This window comes from Mobula hypostoma, chromosome 29, assembly GCF_963921235.1.
Source record: "Mobula hypostoma chromosome 29, sMobHyp1.1, whole genome shotgun sequence".
Classification (NCBI taxonomy): Eukaryota; Metazoa; Chordata; class Chondrichthyes; order Myliobatiformes; family Myliobatidae; genus Mobula; species Mobula hypostoma.
This window is the reverse complement of record NC_086125.1, coordinates 20788104-20812614: the sequence shown is the minus strand read 5'-3', so window position 1 is coordinate 20812614 and position 24511 is coordinate 20788104. Positions and strand designations below refer to the sequence as shown.

Sequence of the window (24511 nt, the reverse complement as noted above, 5' to 3'; positions counted from 1 at the left end):
GAGGTGATTGGCTGGTAAGGAGATAAGGTGAGAGAGGGAAGAGGGAATGGAAAATAGTGAAGGTGGGGTGGGGGAGGGGAGGGATATACTGGAAGTTCAAGACATCTTGAAGGCTTGAACATCAGGTTGGAGGCTACCCAAACAGACTATAAGGTGTTGCTCCTCCAACCTGAGTGTGCCCTCATAGCGACAGTAGAGGAGGCCATGGACTGACATGTCAGAATAGGAATGGGAAGTGGAATTAAAGTGGGTGGCCACCGCGAGATCCTGCTTTTTCTGGTGGGCGAAGCCCAGGTGCTCAGTGAAGTGGTCTCCCAATCTACGTCAGGTCTCACCGATATACAGGAGGCCACATATTTTAATGTCCCTCTACAGTTGCTACGTGAACTGCTGAGTTCCTCCAGCATTTTGTGAGGCTCTGGACTTCCAGCACCTGCAGAATCTCTTGTGTTTATAATTCTAACCACTTTCTGGTTTGACAGGTCCTTCTGATTTTGATGTTGCATTTATTTATATGAACGGCCTCGGCCTCTAGTTTTGGGTCTGCACCCACAGGTAGACCAAAACTGATTCCATTGGGTATTTATTTATATTTATGGCTTTTTCAAACACCAACTATATTTTAAAGAGCTCAGTTCTGTCAGGCTAATATTCTACAGTAAATGATCCCTTTGTGTAACTGAATGGCAACAGTGAAACCAAAGGGGAATTGATTGGGGAAATTATGTGAGACAGTTTCAAGCAAGGTGAAATAGTCCGGTGGGATTGATCTGCTGGGCTGGATAGTTTCCTACATCACTCCTCAATGCACTTTTGGCCTCCAATTTACAGATTAAGATTTATTTATCACATGTACGTGGAGACATACAGTGAAATGTGTCATTTGTGTTAGCAACCAACACACCCAAGTGTCACTGCACATTCCGGTGCCAACAATGCTACAGTTTACCTAATCGAATGAACGACTGAGAAGATGAAACAGTCATGCTAAAGGTTTTGACTGTATCACAAAGGAGGTGGTTCTGGATATAATCAGGTTAATCACTAATTAAAACCTATGTACTGTACCTCAGAGTCCACTTTCAAAATATGCTGTGCTATTGTCTTTGCATCGTGTTCACTGAATATTTCTTTGAGTTGCTTAAGCACAGATGGATCTAGAGATCTGTTGTCGGGCGGAAGTAAGATTGAAACAAAGGTGTCAGGTTGAAATGAGCTGGTAGTCTCCAGCTGTGGCTGAGTGAAGGTCCAACCATCTCCCTTCACAGCTTCCTCCTGGCAGGTCTTCATAGAGATTGAGTTCATATCTAAATCCAGGAGGCAAAAATTCATGTCTGTCATACGGGTCCTGACCCTCGATCGTTCTGCAGCTCGTAATCTCTCCACGTGAGTCATTGACGGTGAAGTTTTCTGGCCGGGCTTTAGAACGTGTGGCACTAGCTCGCAGTAGACGCTTCCATCTAACAGTGGATCTGTAGGAACATTCGGAACCAAGAGAGACGGAATTCTGAGTGGTTTTGGAGGTGCCTTCGAGTGTAACTGTCCTTCAGAACCTCTTGACCCAATACTAGACTGGGAACAAAGGCGTCTTAGGCCCACTTTGGGGTTTATTAATGGGTCACTCCCTGCTCTATACATCAACGATGAAGATCGAATTAATTTCTGTGTTTCATTTGCTTGAATGATGTCCCTGGGTCCTGTGGCACAGAAACACAATATGAATGAAATAAATCTCACAGTGTACATCAATCTCCCCTTTTTTTTTTGTTGTCTTCCCTGTCAAATGGTTAGATGCTAGGGCCCTGCCATTTCTCCAAACTGGCCATTAAACAAAATACCAAAGCCCTTCCAAGATACCTGTACCACTTCATTTCAAACCTCTAGCTCATTTAATTATTCCATAACTGCTGGTTATGCCTATACTTATCAAACCCCTGAGCTCTAGAATCTCCACCTTAAACCCTTGTTATTAACTCCTCACTTTGACCAGTGCTCTAATTATGTTGCCAACTCTCTCAGGACCCAACACCATACCCCTTTTTGGAGAACACCAAGAACAGAATCTCTAAATTGTCACCCAAATGATAGGCACGGGGATAAAACGATTAGGGAGGTGATAATGTGGATAAATTCAAGGTGTGGGGAAAAGACATTCCACTTAATAGTGCCATTTTGGGGTACTGTTGAGCTGAGATCTATCTTAACCCAGCTGAGATCAAAACCCTGTTGCAAAGGATACACACAGTAATCTCAAGAACTACAACTTTGTAAATGGATGATATGTTTCTGAGGAGGATTAGCATTAATAACAGCTCTTAAAAAAAGAAAACAGTAGGTTCTAGTTTGAAATCATGTTTTAGCCACAATAGGTGAATGGAAAATTAAAAATGTAATCAAATTAAGCTAGAAAATAGAGTGTCTGTGCACATCCATCGTGAGCAATGAGGACAACTGACATTCTTGGGTGGGTGTGTTTGTCATGTCACGACTTGCGCGTGAGTTTGATTAAAATGAGGGAGAGTTGTGCGGGTCGTCAAACTCACTCTCTCGTCCCAGTCTATCTGAATCCAGTGGCAAGACAAGAGTCAAGACAGCTGGAGATAGGTCAGGATGCAGTGGATGACTAGTGCGATCTACATGTCTTGTCGTGCTCTTTACATTCTACAATGCCTGCTGGGAAACGCCCTCATGCCCATAGAACCAGCTGCGCGGTCCGCTGAATCCAGTCTTCACATGCTTTGGGTAGACAACCCTGAATCACCGAGGTTCAAGAAAAATCCCCGACGGATACTCTCACCTGGTTTGGACGGCCTGTCGAAGCCGTTGCCCCGGGTGTGGCCGCTGTCACATGCAAGCAGCTTACTTGGAGCCACAGGTGAGACCCAGCTGAGGACCAAAGTAAGGAGTGACAGGTCTTCACCCCAGAGGTGCTACCCCCTCCCTGACTCCCCACACAGGATAGAGTAGAATAGGTTGGAGTTTGAAACTCAACAGGCACTTAGACAAAGTATAAACACCAATTTGAATGAATGGTTTGTGGAAAAACTTTCTTTAAATGTCACCTTAAACTCACGTCCAGGACTGTGATTATCTAACTTGTTTATGTCACTCACAGTTTTAGAAACCTCTGTATGGTCACTTTATATCCTGCAGCACCTTAGTGAGAATAATCCCAGCCTATCCAGTTTCTCCTTGGAACTAAAGTCTCCATTCCTGGCAGCATCCTGATGAATCTCTTCTGCCATCTTTCTACGGCAACCACATCTTTTTTATACTGTGATTACCAGAACTTAACACGATGTTCAATGTACAGCCAAGCCAATATCTTATACAGCTGCAACATGTTGTCCCAACTCTTATACTCAATACAGGCTTATTGTCAAGGGAATACACACCCACAGGATAAATGCCACCAAAATTTGCTTTCTGTAGCAGCGACACATTACATTACAACCATGGCAAATGTAAGTTGCATCAAACTAAATTAACATAAATTATCACAAACACGAGGAAATCTGCAGATGCTGGAATTTCAAGCAACACACATAAAAGTTGCTGGTGGACGCAGCAGGCCAGGCAGCATCTCTAGGAAGAGGTACAGTCGACGTTTCGTCAGGGTCTCAGCCCGAAACGTCGACTGTACCTCTTCCTAGAGATGCTGCCTGGTCTGCTGCGTTCACCAGCAACTTTTATGCATGTAGCATAAATTATAGATGACTTACACAGCAAAATAAACAAAATTAATACCCCGGCCTCTGAGCTATGCTTTTTCACACTACCCTATCCATGTGCGTAGGGAGCTATGAACCTACAGCCCAAGATTCCTCTGAACGTCAACACTTCAAAGGCTGCTGCTCTTTCCTGTGATATGTCTGGCTGGTATTACATGATACAAAATGCATGACCTCATATTTGTCTGGATTAAAAATATCCAACTGCCACCGCTTTGCCCGACTTCCCAGCAATTTATGCCTTTTTGTATCCTCAGATAACAGCCCTCGCTCACTAGCTACAACTGCACCAATCTTTGTGTCATCAGCAAACTTACTTATCAGACCACAAACATTCTCACCCAAGTCATTTATATATATGACAAATGACGCAGGTCCCAGCACCATTCATTCACCACGGTATACCACTGGTTACAGTTTTCCAGTCAGGAAAACAACCCTTCTCCATGACCATTGGGCTTCTAGCTCTAAACCAAATTCGGTTCAGTTTGCTGCAAGACATGGACCCGACATGCTCCAGCTTTCTAGATCAGTCTACCATGCATGCTCCTGTCAAAAGCCTTGCTGAAGTTCATGTACATCACGTCTGCTGCCTTTCCTTCATCAACTTTCTTTGTAGCCTGTTTAACAAGAACTCATTGAGGCAGGGTTCCCCATGCACTAGACTACACTGACTCCCCTAAAGAGATCCCCCTTTGCGTGTGATCATAAATTATAGTCATGGTATTGAGTAGTCAGGATTAAGAACTAAATACACGTTAAAATGGATACAGGAGAGAGAGAAAACGTAATAGAAGAAAAAAGAAACATGACGATCTGCCTCCCTGAAAATGCTCCAGTCCGTGCTTTTGAAGCAGTCCTGTCGTGCTGAGGTGGCTCCTTCTGGCCAGGTCCTGATCTCCCTGTGAACTGGCTTAACTCATTTAACCAGTGGTCTGTACGTAAGGATTAGCAAAATGGACAAGTGGTCTGAATATCTGAGGGAGGGTGGGGGAGGGGGGCAGGCTTTTAGGCTCCATAAATTTTGCTATGAACTCTGGTTGTGAAGCTGATCTGCTGGCAGGAGTGTTTTTAAATTGACTGAAGTCACCAGCAACAATGGAGGCAGCATCCGGGTGAGTGGTTTTGAGGTTGTAGACGGCACTGTGGAGTTCCCAAAGCATTTCCCCAGCACTAGCACAGGGATGGAGGGGGAGGGGGAGGGGGTAAGGAATAAGCAGCAATAATCACAATGGCAGTCAACTCCCTCACTAAGCAGAAGGGCCTGAACTTCACCATTAAAAACTATCTGTCATTACTGCTGAGGCATTCACACATCAGTTCTTATTGATAAAGACACACAGACCTCCTCTACGGGTCTTGCCGGATGCTGCAGCATTTCTGTCCACCCGAAAGGAGATTAGGCCTTCTAGCTGGATGGCCAAGTCTGGAGTTGTGTCAGGACAAATGTCCCTCATCTACCACTGGTTCAGACAGACACTGGTAATCCATCTATTCTCTAGTGATTGAACAGTAGTGAGTCGAACTGTCGGGACCTGTTTTAAGTCTCGCTCAAAACGTGACGCACTTACTGTGCTTCTGCGTTCAAGGTCACCGCTTCCGACGGCCACTTCTCTGAGTGGCTGCAGTAAACCGCGGGGCAGAGCGAGGGCCCGTTCCCCACATGAGTCTGTAACTGAGCAGCACCTTTGTTATACCGCTTGCTAACAAGGTAGACTTGCAGATTTTAGTGTTCATTATAATCAGCAGAGTTTTCCAGTCATAAAAAAGATGAACGGGACTACAAATTTCACCGCTGATTGGAGCAGGAGCGACTGCTATGACCATGTATATTCCTGGAGCATCTTCCCCTTCAGAGATGCAGTCTCGCCATAGATTCTTCTTTCTCCATGGACACTGCTTGACCTGCTGAGTTCCCCTGGCATTTTATGTGCGTTGCTCTGGGTTTCCAGCACCGGCAGAATCTCTTGTGTTTATGATTTGATGTCTCCCGTTTGCTTTGCATGGTCAGTTATCCCCAGCTCAGACATTTCTTCACGGTAATGTGCAATGGTCACAAAAGCCTGCGGCGACTGGGTATCACTGGTATTTAATGGCCATCCCTGGGCAGATGGCGGTGAACCATCTTCTAGAACCACTACAGCCCTGCCGGTAAAGGTACTCCCACGGTGCCATGAGTAGGAATTCTAGGATGTAGGTGATAATGAGAGACTGCCAGTATATTTACAAGACAGAATGGTGTCTGACTTAGAAAGTGTGGGTGGTGTGTTCCCATTTACCTTCTGCCTTGTCCCTCGTGATGCCAGAGTTTGTGGGGAGTGATCTGAGTAGTCCAGGTGGACAGTGCAGTGTATTTAGTAGCTGGCATGCACTGTAGCCCCCGTGTGCTGGTGGCGAGGGATTGAAGGTTTAGAGCAGTGAATAGGGTGGGGTGCTTTGTACTGTAATGGTATTGAGTTCTGAAGAGTTATCAGTGCTGGACTCTGCTAGCAAGTAGACAACATTGTGTCATACTCCAGATTTGTGCAGATGGTGGAATGACCCTGGGGTATCAAGAGGAATGTTTCTCACTGCAGGATACCCAGCTCCCTGACCTGCTCTTAAAAGTAAGGTAGTTATATAGTTGGTTCAGTTGTGTTTCTGCTGAATGGAGATGCCCAGAATATTGATGGTGGAGTGATAGTAACGGTGGGGTGATAGCAATGCCATTGAATGGAAGGGCTAAATTGTTGGAGATGGTCATTGCCTGGAACCTTTGTGGCATGAATGTTACTTATCAGCCCAAGCTGGATGTTGTCAGTGGCTGCTTCATTTGCCAAGGAGTTGTGAATGGACATCATACAGTCACTAGCGAAGTATGGACTTGATGTCGGTTGGAGGGTCTGTGATGAAATAGTTGAAGATGCTTGTGCCCAGGATCTATAGTGATATCTAATAAACACAAATCTGTGTAAGGTAGGACCAACCAATGGACTGTTTTCTCTTTGATAGAGTCATAGAACACTACAGCACAGAAACAGGCCCTTCATCCCATCTAGTCTGTGCTGAACTATTATTCTGCCTCATCCCATTGACCTGCACCTAGATCATAGCCCTCCGTACCCCTCCCATCCATGTACTTATTAAAACTTCTTATAGAAGTTGAAATCGGACCACTTCCACCACTTCTGCAGGCAGGTCACCACCCTCCAAGTGAAGAAGTTTCCCCTTGTGTTTCCCTTGAACATTTCACCTTTCACCCTGAACTGAGTTTTTATTCTCACCCAACCTCAGTGAAAAAAGCCTGTTTGCATTTATCCTATCTATATCACTCAAAATTTTATATACCTCAACAAAATCTCTGCTTATTCTCCTGTGCTCCAAGAAATAAAGTCCTAGCCTATGCAATCTTTCCCTGTAACTCTGGTCCTGGCAACATCCTTGTAAATTTTCTCTGTACAATTTCAATCTTATTGGGATCTTTCCTGCAGATACAGTAGATGACCAGAACAGCACACAATACTGCATATTTAGCCTCACCAATGTCTTACACAACTTCAACATAACATCCCAACTCCTGTACTCAATATTTTAACTTATTGATAGATGCCTATTGATTCCAGTTTTACCAAGCACCTTGATGCTACATTGGTCAAACGCTGCCTTGACGTTGATGGCAGTCAATCTCACTTCACGTATGGAATTGAACTCCTTGGTCCACATTTGGACCAAGGCTGTAATGAGATCTGGAGCCAAGTGAGCTTGGCAAAATTCAGACTCAACACTGGTGAACGAGTAAGTTCTCCCTGATGGCATTCTTGAAGACAGCACCTATCACTTTGTTGCTGATTGAGGGCAGGTGGACAGGCTGGTAATTAGGAGTGGATTTGTACACACCATGCTCCCAGCACCCAGGTTTCTAATGACAGCAGAGCACAGTAACAGAAAGGGCAGTGTTTGTACTAGGCCCTCAGCGCAGCAGCATTTTCAGTATCACATCTTGTCCCATATGACACAGGAGCAGAATCGGGCCATTTGGCCCATCGAGTCTGCTCTACCACGGCTGATTTGTTTCCATCCAGGGAATCAGTGTGGACATGGTGGAGGATTACAAATACCTGGGGATACGAATTGACAATAAACTGGACTGGTCAAAGAACACTGAGGCTGTCTACAAGATGGGTCAGAGTCGTCTCTATTTCCTGAGGAGACTGAGGTCCTTTAACATCTGTCGGACGGTGCTGAGGATGTTCTACGAGTTTGTGGTGGCCAGTGTGATCATGTTTGCTGTTGGGTGCTGGGGCAGCAGGCCGAGGGTAGCAGACACCAACAGAATCAACAGACTCGTTCGTAAGGCCAGCGATGTTGTGGGGATGGAACTGGACTCTCTGACGGTGGTGTCTGAAAAGAGGATGCTGTCTAAGTTGCATGCCATCTTGGTCAATGTCTCCCATCCACTACATAATCATAATAAATGACGGTGCAGGCTCGAAGGGCGAATGGCCTACTCCTGCACCTATTTTCTACGTTTCTATGTTTCTATAATGTACTGGGTGGGCACAGGAGTACATTCAGCCAGAGACTCATTCCACCGAGATGCAACACTGAGCATCATAGGAAGTCATTCCTGCCTGTGGCCATCAAACTTTACAACTCCTCCCTTGGAGGGTCAGACACCCTGAGCCAATAGGCTGGTCCTGGACTTATTTCATAATTTCCTGGCATAATTTACATATTACTATTTAACTATTTATGGTTCTATTACTATTTATTATTTATGGTACAACTGTAACGAAAACCAATTTCCCCCGGGATCAATAAAGTATGACTATGACTATGGACTATTATTCCTCTCAACCTCATTCTCCTCCCTTCTCCCATAACCTTTCATGCCCTGACTAACCAAGAACATGTCAACCTCCACTTTAAATGACTTGGCCTCCATAGCCGTCTGTGGCAATGAATTCCTCGGGCTAAAGAAACTTCTCCTCATCTTTGTTCTGAAGGTATGATGACCCTTTTGTGCCAAATCCATTAGCATTCTTGTTCTTGGGAATGCGTCCTGAGTGCTGAGCGAAGGGGTTAGTATAAAACTCTACTGGGAGTGGGCTATGGGCATCTCAGAGGGAGTCCTGAAATGGGCAAGTATGTTGTAATTGCACAGTCATTTTAATTAGGAACTTTAACTTCATATAAATTAAGAAGAGCAGATGAGTTCACACCTGAGAGAGAATTCTGAGTTATGTTCAAGGCAGGTTTATGTTTATGTTCTCAAACAAGGCATGCTAGGGCTGGCAATATTAGATTTAGTGCTGAATAATGTGCCAAATTTAAAGTTAAAAGTAAATTTATTATCAAAGTATGTAAATGTCACCATTTGCTACCCAGCAATTAATTTTCTTGCAGGCATTCACAGTAGACAATAGACAATAGATGCAGGAGTAGGCCATTCGGCCCTTTGAGCCAGCACCGCCATTCACTGTGATCATGGCTGATCATCCACAATCAGTATCCAGTTCCTGCCTTATCCCCATAACCTTTGATTCCGCTATCTTTAAGAGCTCTATCCATCTCTTTCTTGACAGCATCCAGAGACTTGGCCTCCACAGCCTTCTGGGGCACAGCATTCCATATATCCACCACTCTCTGGGTGAAAAAGTTCTTCCTCAACTCCGTTCTAAATGGCCTACCCCTAATTCTTAAACTGTGGCCTCTGGTTCTGGACTCCCCCATCAGCGGGAACATGCTTCCTGCCTCCAGCGTGTCCAATCCTTTAATAATCTTATATGTTTCCGTAAGTTTCCCTCTCAGCCTTCTAAATTCCAGAGTATACAAGCCCAGTCGCTCTAATCTGTCAACTTATGACATTCCCGCCATCCCGGGAATTAACCTTGTGAACCTACGCTGCACTCCCTCAATAGCAAGAATGTCCTTCCTCAAAGAAATGGAATAGAATCAATGAAAGAGTACGGACAAAGACTAACAAGCAGCCAATGTGCAAAAGAAGACAAACTATGCACCAAAAACAACAACAAATGATGATAATAACAATAATAAATAGTTCTGAGAACACGTGGGGTCCTTGAAAGTGAGTCTATAGTCCATAGACTGTTAGACTATTAGTTAAACAGACTAACCTGAGAGTTTAATAATTATGACATAGTTTTTGAAAGGGAGAAACACTAAACAGTGGGAAATTCCTAGAATCTATCGTTATATTAGAGTGACAGAAAAATTTGAAGTCTTTCAGTTGGTCAGAAGGATCAAGTGTGAATTTGCGGTTATGGTAAGACAGACCTTAAGTGGATGGAACAAGCAAATGCTGTTGCTGTACACATGGGGACATCACTGCAGAAGTGAACAGTATTATAAGACCATGAGACAAAGGAGCAGAAGTCGGCCATTCGGCCCATCGAGTCTGCTCCGCCATTTTATCATGAGCTGATCCATTCTCCCATTTAGTCCCACTCCCCCGCCTTCTCACCATAACCTTTGATGCCCTGGCTACTCAGATACCTATCAATCTCTGCCTTAAACACACCCAATGACTTGGCCTCCACTGCCGCCCGTGGCAACAAATTCCATAGATTCACCACCCTCTGACTAAAAAAATTTCTTCACATTTCCATTCTGAATGGGCGCCCTTCAATCCTTAAGTCATGCCCTCTCGTACTAGACTCCCCCATCATGGGAAACAACTTTGCCACATCCACTCTGTCCATGCCTTTCAACATTCGAAATGTTTCTATGAGGTCTCCCCTCATTCTTCTAAACTCCAAGGAATACAGTCCAAGAGCGGACAAACATTCCTCATATGTTAACCCTCTCATTCCCAGAATCATTCTAGTGAATCTTCTCTGTACCCTCTCCAATATCAGCACATCCTTTCTTAAATAAGGAGACCAAAACTGCCCACAGTACTCCAAGTGAGGTCTCACCAGCACCTTATAGAGCCTCAACATCATATCCCTGCTCCGATACTCTATTCCTCTAGAAATGAATGCCAACATTGCATTTGCCTTGTATGTGAATGATTATGTATGTGAACTTCCAGTTGATAAAGTTGCTCAAAGTAGGTTGGCCAACTTTGAAGCTCAAGAAACTAGTGGCAAGTTATTGCTGGGCTATGAAAATAGTGAGAGCAGGAGACAGAGTGGATGTAATGCCAGTTACTGAAACGGGCAGGAGAATGGACAAGGCACAGGTTCAGCATAGGTCTTACTCAAAAGGAGAGTAAATTCTACAGGAGCCATTTAATATCCTTTTGTTTCTACATCTTAGTTTCCATGTGTAAGAAATTTAAAGGGTATTTATTAATGGGCAATAAACATGAACAATGCCATATCCTGAAAATGTAAAGGAGATCAACTTGTTAAACTGATGCAAACCTCATAAATCCAGAAACAGCCCTTGCCTGCTCCACCCATTTAGGGTATGTCTCAATCTAACCACAAGCATAGGCCACAGGGTTGTCAACTAATGATGCAGTGTAGAAGGCAGCTATTCACTGATTGAGTCTGGGCTGACTCTCTGAATGAACTATCCATTTAAATACACTTTCACATTCTTGCCCTCATACTGTAGTCATGCTTTTCTCCTTTTAAGTATTTATCCAATTTCCTGTGTGGGTAACGGTTGACTCTTCTTCCCATTTCGGGCAGTATGCTTCACATGTATTCATTGCAGAAAAATGTTTTACCTCATATTTCGTGACATTCATTCCCAATCCTCTTAAACATGTTAGATTAGGGGGCATGTGCTGTGATGAGAGGCTGGATAAACTTGGGTTGTCTGCTCTGGAGGCTGAGGGGCAATCTGATAGAGACTTGTAAGATTATGAGAGGTGTAGATAGGGTAGACAGGCAGTATCTTTTCCCCCAGGGTTGAAACGTTGAATACCTGAAGGCATTTAAAGTGAGAGGGGGTAATTACAAAGGAGATGTGAGGGGCAAGTAGTTTCTTTACAGAGTGGTGGGTGCCTGGAGTGCACTGCCTGGGTGGCAGTAGAGGCAGATATATTAGGGATGTTAAGAGACATTTAGATTGGCACATGAATGTGAGGAAAATGGATATTGAGTAGACAGAAGAGATTAGTTGGCCATTTGATTACACATTTAATTGGTTCAGCAAAACGTTGTGGGCCGAAGGGCCTGAACATGTGCTATACTGTCCTAAGTTCTCCATGTAACCTCTGGTTATTCATCCCTCTGTTTTACTTATCATATCGAAACCATTCACGGTTTTAAAAGTCTCAATGAAAACTGATGTAGATGATGAACGATCAAGTGAAAAGGGTCTCAGCCTGAAATGTCAACTGTTCATTTTCCTCCACAGATGCTGCCTGACCTGCTGAGTTCCTCCAGTATTTTGTGTGTGTTACTCAAGATTCCCAGCATCTGCAGAATCTCTTGTGTTCAGTCAAAATTTGTCTTATCTGAAAGAAGTGTATTAGAACATAGGACATAGAATAGTACAGCACAGTACAGGCCCTTCGGCCTACATTGTTGTGCCAACCCTCAAACCCTGCCTCCCATATAACTCCCCCACCTTAAATTCCTCCATATACCTGTCTAGTAGTCTCTTAAATTTCACTAGTGTATCTGCCTCCACCACTGACTCAGGCAGTGCATTCCACGCACCAACCACTCTCTGAGTAAAAAACCTTCCTCTAATATCCCCCTTGAACTTCCCACCCCTTACCTTAAAAACATTGAATAAGATAGTAATTAATTTTTCCATCAGTCTCTCCCCACACTGTCTGTATACACATATTTGATAGTTCTTGATTCGCAAGTTTTTAACTGGAGCTCCATAGGAGATTAATAATTAAATTATAAAAAATACTGAGGAATGCTAAATTGTCAGAGGAACTTCCTGTTATTGAAACATGAGATAAATCTTCTCAGGATATTCAGATGAGAGCTATAAATTGTGGATATATTGTAGATTTGTATTTAACAGGGTGAAATCAAGGGCCTTTACTCAAGATTATCACATGGAACTTATTACGAAACCTAGATCATTGAGTCCCTCAACATGCTATATTGGTGACGGAGGCATGGCGACGGTTGTGGGCTGCCCCCTCAGACGGTGTTGATCGCTGATGCAAAACAATGTACTTCCCTGTATGTTTTGATTAACATGTGACAAATAAAGCTAATCTTTAAAAAAAAATCTTTAAAGGTGCATCCTGCTGATAAATAAAGCCATGGCTGATCTGTACCATAGGAAATTACCTACCTTGACTCAATAATTATTAGTACCTTTATCTCATAAAAGTGTATCAATCCCCAGCTTGAAAATGCCAACTAAGCCCAAGATCAACAGATTTTGGAAGAACAATTCTTTATCCGGAGAAGTATTTCATTACATCAGCTACGAACGCCTTAGTTCTAAATTTAAGGTTATGATCTGTTGTTCTAGACTCTCCCACAAGAGGAAACAGTTTCAAGAAAACCTTTAATTATCTTAGGTACGTCAATCACCCATAATAAGTATACAGTGGATGCAATCTCACTGGCTCTCCACTCAGCTTTGGATAACCTGGACAATAGTAATATCTGTTTATTAATTACAGCTCAGCATTCAACACAATCATACCTTCAGTTCTAATCAATGAGCTCCAAAACCTAGGCCTCTGTACCTCCCTCTGCAACTGGATCCTTGACTTCCTGGCTTTCTTTTCAAATCTTTTTATTATTTTTTTTCCAAAATAAACACGAGTACATCGAAGTAAACAGCACTTACAATGTCTCAAGAAAAAAAAACATTATATAAAGATTGAAAAAGATCCTTGACTTCCTCACCAGGAGAAAACAGTCTGTGTGGATTGGAAATAACATCCCCTCCTCACTGACTATCAACACTGGTGCACCTCAAGGATATGTGCCATGGAGAGCATTCAGCGACAGTGGGGCCATTGCACAGGATTGGAAATAGCTGCAGAAAGTTGTAAACTCAGCCAGTTCCATCGTGGGCACTAGCCCCCCTAGCATCCAGGACACCTTCCAAGGGGATGCCTCAAAAAGGCGACATCCATCATTAAAGACATGCCCTCTTCTCATTGCGACCATCAAGGAGTGGTGCAGGAGCTTGTAGACACACACTCAACATTTCAGAAACAGTCTCTTCCCCCCACACTGCCAGATTTCTGAATGGACAATGAACCCATGAATACTGTCCATCTAGGTACCATATTTGATGCGGACTTTGGTGACCGTGGTTTTCCATATAGATCTACCCTTCGTTTTTTGGATTACTTCCATTTCCTCGATGTGTAGCCACCTGGCTATGCTTTTGATGTACATAAGCCGAGGTCTTCCTCTAGGTTTGCTCCCCTCGATCTTTCCAGAGAGTATGAGTTTTTCTAGTTCATCTTTCCGCATGATGTGTCCTAGGAATCTGAGTTGTCTTTCTCTTATTGTTGGTATGAGTGATCGAACTGCTTGGGCTCTTCTGAGAACTTCTTCATTTGATGTGTGTGTGGTCCATGATGTTTTTAACATTCTCCTGTAGAGCCATAATTCAGCTGCTTCTAGTCTCTTTTCCATTGCTGGAGAAATGGTCCAGCATTCACTTCCATAAGTCAGGATAGAATAAATGTAGTACTACTATCTCACTATTTTTTCTCTCTCTTCTTGCACTTCTTATTTAATGTAATTTTTTCTATATATGTAATTTACAGTTTTTTATTATTATTATGTACTGCTGTGCAAAACAACAAAATTTCACAACATATGACAGTGATATTAAGCCTGATTCTGATCTAGTTCTGATTCAATTAAATCATCCCTTGATGTATACTCAAGGGAACACAAACCCAGCATCAGCAATCTATGCTCATAATTCACCACTTTTATCTCTAACAGCTTTCAGTCCTCAGATCAAAAGAGCATAGGGTGCAGTTGCAGAAGATATTTCAGTCTAGATATATTATCTCGAAGCTGAAATGGCAGTGTTATTAGGATGCAATCCTATCAGGATCGGAATGCATGGAGTGCAAGAGGTGAGATTTAAAATGGACTCACCTCCAGAAAGGTAGCTGTCAGACTGGGCGGACTGCAATGGCTTTTTGTCATTCCAGTCCAGAATATTTGGTTGGCTGCCACTCTTGTCCTTATTCCTAGAATTAAAACATGTCAGCAAATATAGAATGGCTTTGTTAGTTAACACTTCTAACTTATCAAACAATTCACATGGTAGAGCACAATTGGCATTGTAAAAGAGCCTCCAACTCTATAGTGCTTTCATGAATTTAAAACATTTTACAATACACTTTTGGAGTGCTGTAATGTGATAACCATGAGAATGAGCTGTGGGTTCTCACAGAGTTGATTTGTTCCTCCATTTCAGCATACTCTTGCTGTAATTTTGTTATGGGACCAGCAGACCAACTTGGCAACAGGCAGCAGCCTAGGCAATGAAACAGTCCCTCAGTACTACATTGGAAACTTATGTTTAAATGTTCACTGGGGGCTCCAATTAAAACCTTCTTGGCCAAGAAGGAGCTTTGCTGCTGTCTCAAGTGTATGGATATTAGTGAGGAGAGGCAACAAGGGAGAAAATAATCACCCCTTTACCCAATACTAATCATGTATACCTCCTCCAGAGAGGTTTGATAGAGGCATGAATGGTTTGGATGGAGTAAGTTAAGAGAAATTGCTTCTGGTGGCAAAGGGGGTATGCTCCTGGAGGAAACATTTTTGAAATAATTGTATTAAAAAAAACAAAGGAAAAGTGAGGCAAATCATAAACACAAAAGATTCCACAGATTCTGGACTTCTGGAGCAACACACACAAGATGCCGGAGGAACTTAACAAGTCAGGCAGCATCTATGGAGAGACATAAACAGTCGATATTTGCTGATGAAGGGTTTCGGGCAGAAATGCCGACTGTTTATTCCTTTTCAGCAGCCTGACCTGCTGAGCTCCTCCAGCATTGTGTGTGTGTTGTTCTAAAAGTGAGGCAAGCAATTTCACTGCAATGAGTTATGCTCTGACATGCATTGCCTGTAAAGGGGGAGGAAGCAGATTCAATGGTAACTCTCACAATACATGATGGATGAAAAATTGTGGGAAAGCTTATGCGAGTGGGGCTCATGATTGGAGCATTGATCGCCTGAACTGGCTCATTGAATGGAGCCTTCGAAGCTTGGGTTGTTTCTGAACTAAACCAGAGATAGCCTTTTCCCAACACTTGACTGTCCAGCACAGCTCAGTAGTCAGCTAGAGATCTCTGGCTGATTTATTTCTTCTCTTGTGTTTACTGTATTTCTTTCCTTTCCCAGGAATAAAGAATAAGGGTGTAGACTGTTGTCTAAATGGAGGGAGAATTCAGAAATCAAAGGTGCAAAGGGACTTGGGGAATCCTAGTTCAGGGTTCCCTTAAGGTTAACTTGCAGGTTGAGTTGGTAGTTAAGAAGGCAAATGTAATGTTAGCATTCATTTTGAGAGGCCAAGAACATAAGAGCAAGAATATACTACTGAGTCTTTGTAAGGTATTGGTCAGACTGCATTTGGAACACTGCGAACCAATTTTGGGCCTGGTATCTGAAGAGAGATGTGCTGGCCCTGGAGAGAGTCCAGAGGAAGTTCATGAGAATGAAAGGCTTGACATGAAGATCGTAAACACAAAATAATCTGCAGATGCTGGGGTCAAAGCAACACTCACAACACACTGGAGGAACTCAGCAGGTCGGGCAGCATCCGTGGAAACGATGAGTCAACGTTTTGGGCCGGAACCCTTCGTCAGATGGAAATGACCCTTCGTCAATTCTATGTTCTTGGTATGAACATAGAATTCTCCAACTTCCGGTAGTTCCCTCCCCCTCCCTTCCTCTATCCCTATGTCACTCTGCCCCCTCCCCCAGCTGCCTATCACCTCCCTCATGGTTCCGCCTCCTTCTACTACCCATTGTGTTTTCCCCTATTCCTTCTTCACCTTTCCTGCCTGTCACCTCCCTGCTTCCCCTCCCCCACCCCTTTATCTTTCCCCTTACTGGTTTTTCACCTGGAACCTACCAGCCTTCTCCTTCCCACCCTCCCCCACCTTCTTTATAGGGCCTCTGCCCCTTCCCTCTTCAGTCCTGATGAAGGGTTCCGGCCCGAAACGTCGACCGATCTTTTCCACGGATGCTGCCCGACCTGCTGAGTTCCTCCAGCGTGTTGTGAGTGTTGGCTTGACATGAGGAATGCTTGCGTTCTCTGGGTCTAAACTCTAAGGAGTTCATAGGAATGAGCTGGGCGTGGCGGGGGGGAGGGGTAGTAATCTCATTGACCCTATTGATCCTACTGGATCCTGAAAGCCCTGAAAGACTGGATGGAGAGAGAATGTTTCCATTAGCAGGAGAGTCTAGGATTGGGAGGCGTAGCCTCAGAATAAAAGGAAAGGACCTTCCTTTAAAACTGAGAGAAGGAGAAATTTCTTCAGCCCGAGGGTGGTGAATCTATGGAATTTGTTGATACAGAGGCCTGTGAAGGCCAGGTGATAGGTAGATATGGTGGTGTAGCTGTTAGTGTAATGCCTCACAGTGCCAACAGCCGGGATTCATCTCCCTCCACTGTCTTTAAGGAGTTGGGACATTCTCTGTGTGACAGAGTGGGATTTCTCTGGGTGCTTCCATTTCTTCCCACTTTGCAAAGACATATGGGTAAGGGTTAGATGGCTGTGGGCATGCTCTGTTGGTGCTGGACGAATGGCAACACATGGGCTGTCCCTAGCACATCCTCAGACTGTGCTGGATGCTGGTACTGTATGCTTCGATGTTTCAAGTAAAACTAATCTTTAAGGCAGAAATTGATAGGTTCTTGATTGGTAAGGGGTAAGATGTTACAGGGAGAAGGCAGGAGAATGGGGTTGGAAAAAAGTGTCAGCCATGATGGAATGGCAGAGCAGACTCAATGGGCCGAATATCCTAATTCTGCTCCTATATCTTATGATCTTATTTGATCTCCAGGTATATCTTTGTCTCTGCTAGGATTAGCACAGTAAAAATGCCCCAAGGGGCTTCACAGGAGTTTTATCAACTAAACTTGATTCAGAGTCTTCAAAAGAGAAATCAGGTCATCTGACCAAAAACATTAAGGTACCAAAGAGGAAGAGAAAGATCATTCACCAAACAAATTTAGGGCCTAGAAAGCTAGAAACATGACTGCCATTGGTGGAATAATTAAAACTGGATAGTTTACGTCAGCCAGACAATACAGGGATTTGTAAACTAGATTTCTAAATTTAGGTACAGATACTGTAAGCATGGAATTGATACAGGCCAGTGATATTAGAGAACGTGAATGGCCAGTGGGGTATATCAGCAGAGTTTCAATGAGCTCAAGTTTATGGAACATGGAAGATGACATCTGGTAGCTGAACTTGCTAATGGAATTAAGAGCATAAGACCATAACAGTTAGGGACAGAATTAGGCTATGAGTTTGAGCCATCATTTCATCATGGCTGATCCAATTTTGCTCTCAACCCCATTCCCCTGCCTTCTCTCTGTAACTCTTCACACCCTGACTAATCAACAACCCATCCATCTTTGCCTTAAGTACACCCAGTGACCTGGCCTCCACAGCTGCATGTGGCAACAAATTCCACAGATTCACCACCATCTGGTTCAAGAAATTCCTCCTCAACTCCATTCGAAATGAATGTCCCTCTATTCTGAGGCTGTTCCCTCTGGTCGTAGACTCCCCCCCTATAGGAGGTATTCTCTCCACATCCACTCCATCAAGGCCTTCCAAAATTCAATAGGTTTCGATGAGATCCCTCCTCATTCTTCTAAATTTCAGTGAGTACACACCCAAAGTCATCAAACACTCCTCAAATGATAAGCCTTTCCATGCCCAGAATCATTTTCGTGAACCTCTTTTGAACCCTCTCCAATGTCAGTACATTCTTTCTTAGATAAGGAACCCAAAACTGCTCACAATATTCCAAGTGAGGCCTCACCAGTGCCTTATAAAGCTTCAGCATTGCATCCTTGCTTTTATATCCTAGTCCTCTTGAAATGATTGGTACCATTGCATTTGCCTTCCTCACAACTCAACCTGCAAGTTAACCTTTAGGAAGTCCTGCACAAGGACTTCCAAATCCCCTTGCACCTCAGATTTTTGAATTTTCGGCCCACTCAGAAAATAATCTATACTTTTGTTCCTTCTACCAAAGTGCATGACCGTATGCTTCCCGACACTGTATTCCACCTGCCTCTTCTTTGCCTATTCACCTAATCTGTCTTAAGTCCTTCTGCAGCCTCCCTGCTTCCTCAACACTACCTGCCCCTCCACATATTTTAATATCATCTGCAAACTTGGCCACTAAATCATCAATTCTGTCAACCAAATATAATGTAAAAAGAAGTGGTCCCAACACCAACCCCTGAGGAACACCAACCATTAATCACCAGCAGTCAACCAGAAAAGGCTCCCTTTATTCCCACTCTTTGCCTCCTGCCAATCAGCCAATCCTCAATCCATGCTAGAATTTTTCCTGTAATATTATGGGCTCTTATCTTGTTAAGCAGCCTCATGTGCGGAACCTTGTCAAAAGCCTTCTGAAGATCCAAGGGCACTACATCCACCGATTCTCCTTTGTCTATCCTGCTTGTTAATTTCCTCAAAGAATTCCGACAGTTTTGTCAGGCAAGATTTCCCCTTAAAGAAACTATGCGGACTCTGGCCTATTTTATCATGTCGCTCCAAGTACCCTGAAACCTCATCCTTAACAATCAACTTCAACATCTTTCCAGCCACTGAGGTTGGGTTAACTGGTCTATAATTTCCTTTCTTCTGCCTCTCTCCCTTCTTGAAGAGTCAAGTAACATTTGGAATTTTCCAATCCTCCGGAACCTTCTCCTTGAAAGAAGAATCCCTCCATAATCTTCCCAGCCACCTCTTTCAGAACCCTGGAGTGTAGTCCATCTGGTCCAGGTGACTTATCTACCTTAGGGCCTTTCAGCTTCCCAAGCACCTTCTCCCTTGTGATAGCAATTGCACTCACTTCTGCCCCCTAACACTCTCGAACTTCTGGCATACTATTAGTGTCTTCCACCGTGAAGACAGGTGCAAAATACTTATTTAGTTTATCCGCCATTTCCTTGTCCACCATTACTACCTTTCCAGTGATCCAGTATCTACTCTCACCTCTCTTTTACTCTTTATGTATCTGAAAACAAACTTTTGTTATCCTCTTTGATATTATTTGCTAGCTTACCTTGATATTTCATCTTTTCCCTCCCTGTGGCCTTTTTAGTTGCCTTCTGTTGGATTTTAAAAGCTTCCCAATCCTTTAACTTTCCACTAATTTTTCCTCTGTTATATACCCTCTCTTTTGCTTTTATGTTGCTTTTCACTTCCCTTGTCAGCCATGGTTGCATCATTCTGCCTTTAGAATGTATTTCTTCATTGGGATGTATCTATCCTGTGCCTTCCAAATTGCTCTCAGAAAATCCAGCCATTGTTGTTCTGCTGTCATCTTTACTAGTGTCCCCTTCCAACTCACTGTGGCCAGCCCCTCTCTCAGACCTCTATAATTCCCTTTACTCTACTGTAAAACTGATACATCTGACTTTAGCTTCTCCCTCTCAAACTGCATGGTAAAATCTATCATATTATGATCACTTTCTCCTAAGGGTTCCTTAACCTTAAGCTCCCTATGCAAATCCAGTTCATAGCACAACACCCAATCCAAAATTAGCCCTTCCCCTCGTGGGCTCAAAGCCAAACTGCTCTAAAAAGCCATCTCGCAGACATTCTAGAAATTCTCTGTCTCAGGATCCAACACCAACCTGCTTTTCCCAAATTGCCTGCATATTGAAATCACTCATGATTATCATAACATTGCCCTTTTGACATGCGTTTACTATCTTCTGATGTAATTTGCAGACCACATTCTGGCTACTGTTCAGAGACTTGTATATAACTCCCATCAGGGTCTTTTTATCCTTAAAGTTTCTTAAAGCTACCCACAAGGATTCTACATCTTTGAATAGTGTGTAACCTCTTTCTAAGGATTTGATTTTTTTTACCTACAGAGCCACCCCACCCCTCTGCTTACCTACCTGACATTTCGATACAATGTGTATCCTTAGATGTTAAGCTCCCAACTATGATCTTCTTTCAGCCAACTCAGTGGTGCCTACAATGGCATTCCTACTAATCTGTGACTGCGCTACATGATCATCTACCTTATTCCATATACTGCGTGCATTAAAATATAACACCTCCAGTCCTGTATTCATCACTCTTTTAGATTTTGTTCCCATGTTACTCTGCAATTCACCCCGCTGACTGCACTTTTGTCCTACCATCTGCCTGTCCTTCCCGTATACAACTGCATCTAGTTGTATACCAACTGACCCATTCTCAGCCCTGTCACTGTGGTTGCCAGAGTTATTTAAGTAAATAATTACCTCAAAAGATTACTATCCACTTCAAGCTGGCCCAAAGATACTCCTTCGGATAGATTTAAGCTGAATCTTTTATTTTGATCATTGCTTTTGACTGCCTGTTGTCCTTGCTGTGATCTTTGATTTGATGCTTTCCTATATTTTTCCTCTATGCACCTCAAGGGTACAGTGCGGTTTACTGGATGGAAGATTATCGCTCCGCTTTTCTCTGAAATTGGCCTGCGGTTCCCCACGTAGAATCGCACTAGCGCTGGGAGGTTATCGAAGCTCTCCTGTTCAAACTGGTACAGCACGCGGGTGTAGGATTCCTTGTGCCGCAGGACCACGCGGATGATCTTGAAATGGAGAGGCTCGTGTTTCCAGGTGCAGCTCAGTACATAGTCTCCTGGACTGGAACGGGACTCGCGTATGAGGAAGTCTCCATCTCTCTCAATCAGCGCCTCTGCTTCCTGTCAACAAAGAGGAGAATCAGCCCCCATCTGCTATCCATCGGCTAATGTTAAATTTATTTTATTTGCCTTTCCATGTTTGTTTTAGGATGAAAGAATGAAAGGCTTCAGGCTTGAGATTAGAGATAAGACCTGAGGTCAACCGATCAGCTGAAGTCCAAGATCAACATCTGATCCTGCTGCTATTTGGCTATGAGTTAAATACATTCTTAGAAGAGGCCAAGGAAAAGGATTCCTTGAAGTCCTGCAGGATAATAAATGTGAAAAAGTTGGCACTATTTCATGATCACCAATAACACAGTGGTGGAACTCATGGGTGCTTGCTTTATTTTCCAGGCAGCCTGCCATTTTGATGGCATAGTGGTTCCTGACTACTGTCTTTTGATAACAAGAGCATAACTCCTGTTCAGCCACTGATATCTAATCAACTGTTGGAACCCTAACTTCCTGTTGAAGTATCAGTTCTGCCATTTCCTTCTCTATATTTAGATGTTTTTGAAAAAAAAAACACATCTCAATTCCTCACTTTTTCCATTAACAGTTTCTCCCCACTGTGAAGTCTGCACCTTTTTTTAAGGACTGTTTTCTCTTGTGTTGGAAGTGGTGTATGAATATGCGTTGTTGCCTTAATAGATGGGGCTACAGTTCCAATTCAAGCAGTGAATTGGGATCTGAATGAGGTTTATTACCAGTGACGTACGTCAGGAAATTTGTTGTTCCGTGGCAGCAGAACCAAGTAAAATTAAAGGGCACAGTTAGGCAGTGTGGCAAATGGAATGTCACATTTGTGGTGAATTGGATCTGCCAATTGGTTCAGACAGAATCGGTTTATCAGAATCCATGTGGATTCCTCTACATGTCATCAATGCTTTACCCTAGACCTATAGTTCTTTATCCTGGCTCTCATTTGATCTCTGAGCCAAATTAATAATTCAAAAAAATACCTCTTTGCAGAGGTAACTGGTTAGGATTTTGTTGCAACCTCTTTTGCAACCTAGATGGATGTAGCAAATTGGTGTTTTTATCCTTGGCCCTCGACTGACATTTTCGCTTATTGTATTGCATCTTTTTTTTTTTACAAAATATGTCCTCAACCCCTTTAAGAGGCTGGCTTTGTCTGAGGAGGAATTTCTTTAGCCGGGGGCGGGGGGTGCATCTGAGGAATTTATTCCGCAGATGGCTGTGAAGACCAATCATTGGGTGTAGTTAAAACAGAGGTTGATAGGTTCTGGATTAGTCAGGGCGTCAAAGGTTATGAAGAGAAAGCAGGAGAATGGGGTTGAGAGGGATAATAAATCAGCCATGATGGAATGGCAGAGCAGACCCGATGGGCTGAATGGCCTAATTCTGCTCCTATATGTTAAGGTCATACTGGGGGAGCGGGTGACTCAGTGGACACAGTCCAAGAGCTCCTTTGCCATGGCCAGGATTTAGGGAGGGTGGTAACGTGGCTTTGATATCCTGCAGTTTGAAAGGAGGAGGATTGTTCAGGGAGCATTATTGGTATTGCGATTTGGTGGGGGGGGGGCGGGGAGAGGTATAGTGATGAGGAATTAAGAGAGTAGAGACTAACAGAATAAAGAAAGAGCCTGAGAGGAATCTGGGAATTGATGAATCAGTGGCGCGGGGAGGGGAAGGACTCCAGTAGTGCCAGAATCAAAGAAAAAGTGGAGGTCAGAGGTCAGAAGACTCAAACACGAGGAGAGGGCGTATTCAAGGTCTAACAGAATCAGCAGGGAGAGGGGAGGGTAGAATTAGGTACTAGAAAAATCCTGGCCATTGGATGAATCAGGGTCCAGCAGAATCAAAACAGAAGGAATGAAATTTGACCTGGTAGATTCGATGATCTGGGAAATTGCAGACCAGCAGAATGGTCGGGGCCTGAATTTGGCTAGGACTCCTGTCGGGACATTAAAGTGGGGACTGGTGTAGTGTGTGTTGACCTTGAAGCATAAGAAATTAGAGGGCTGAGTCCAACACCGTAGTATCCAATTCCCAGGTCAAAACCTACAATCAACCCCAGCACAAGGTGACCCAACTTTCTCTACAATGTTCCTATAGGAGCAATACGCATCAGTCTGTGTGGACTTTTCCAACGGGATGCAGGTGATAGAGGCCATGAAGGGTTTGTAGTGGTTACAGCATTTTTAACTTAAAAAAATTCAATTGCACAATACTGGAAAAACAGCATTTTCAATTAACTTCAAGGAAATTTAACTGCATGCTATGGTTTTCAAGTTGTGTTAAGTTTGAACCTCATGGTTCAGAGATACAGAATGAAATAGAGAGGAAATTCCAACCTGTCGTGGGATAGGGCCGTAGAACCAGGCATGGCTACGGAGATCATCTGTGTTCAGTTTTAGTTCCTCCTCCAGCTCCTTCGTTAATGGATCTTTCACAGAAGCCATTCTATGTTATCAGCAAGCAGCTAAAAAAAAAGGATTAATAAAGTCAGTGCCAAATTAATTATTGTCCCAAACAGTCAGATCTCCAATTCAGACTGTCCCTGATCACTGATGTGTTGACAGTTGTGATGGCAGTCTTGATGCTGCACGTTGGATCATTTTATGTCCAAATTTCACCTCAGTGACCTCAGCATAAAATCAGGGGAGACAGCTGACACTGATATAGAACCATAGAACATTACAGCACAGAAACAGGCCTTTTGACCCTCCTTGGCTGTGCCGAACCATTTTTCTGCCTAGTCCCACTGACCTGCACCTGGACCATATCCCTCCATATACCTCCCATCCATGTACATGTCCAAGTTTTTCTTAAATGTTAAAAGTGAGCCCGCATTCTCCACTTCATCTGGCAGCTCATTCCACACTCCCACCAGTCTCTGTGTGAAGAAGCCCCCACTAATGTTCCCTTTAAACTTTTCCCTCCTTCACCCTTAACCCATGTCCTCTGGTTTTTTTCTCTCCTAGCCTCAGTGGAAAAAGCCTG

General features: G+C 43.5%; 1 protein-coding gene across 2 annotated transcripts in view; it reads right to left on the bottom strand.

The window, feature by feature from the left end:
• LOC134339489 (breast cancer anti-estrogen resistance protein 3 homolog) overlaps window positions 1-24511 on the bottom strand; it is a 52027-nt gene that overhangs the window by 21577 nt on the left and 5939 nt on the right. For both annotated transcript variants that reach the window (XM_063036042.1, XM_063036044.1), the window contains exons 2-5: window positions 23863-23990; window positions 21117-21562; window positions 14738-14832; window positions 1069-1697 (exon numbers count right to left, since the gene is read on the bottom strand). In XM_063036042.1, the coding sequence (XP_062892112.1) occupies window positions 1069-1697; window positions 14738-14832; window positions 21117-21562; window positions 23863-23970 (1278 nt within the window). In that variant the 5' untranslated portion in view covers window positions 23971-23990. The remainder of the gene's footprint in view (window positions 1-1068; window positions 1698-14737; window positions 14833-21116; window positions 21563-23862; window positions 23991-24511) is intronic.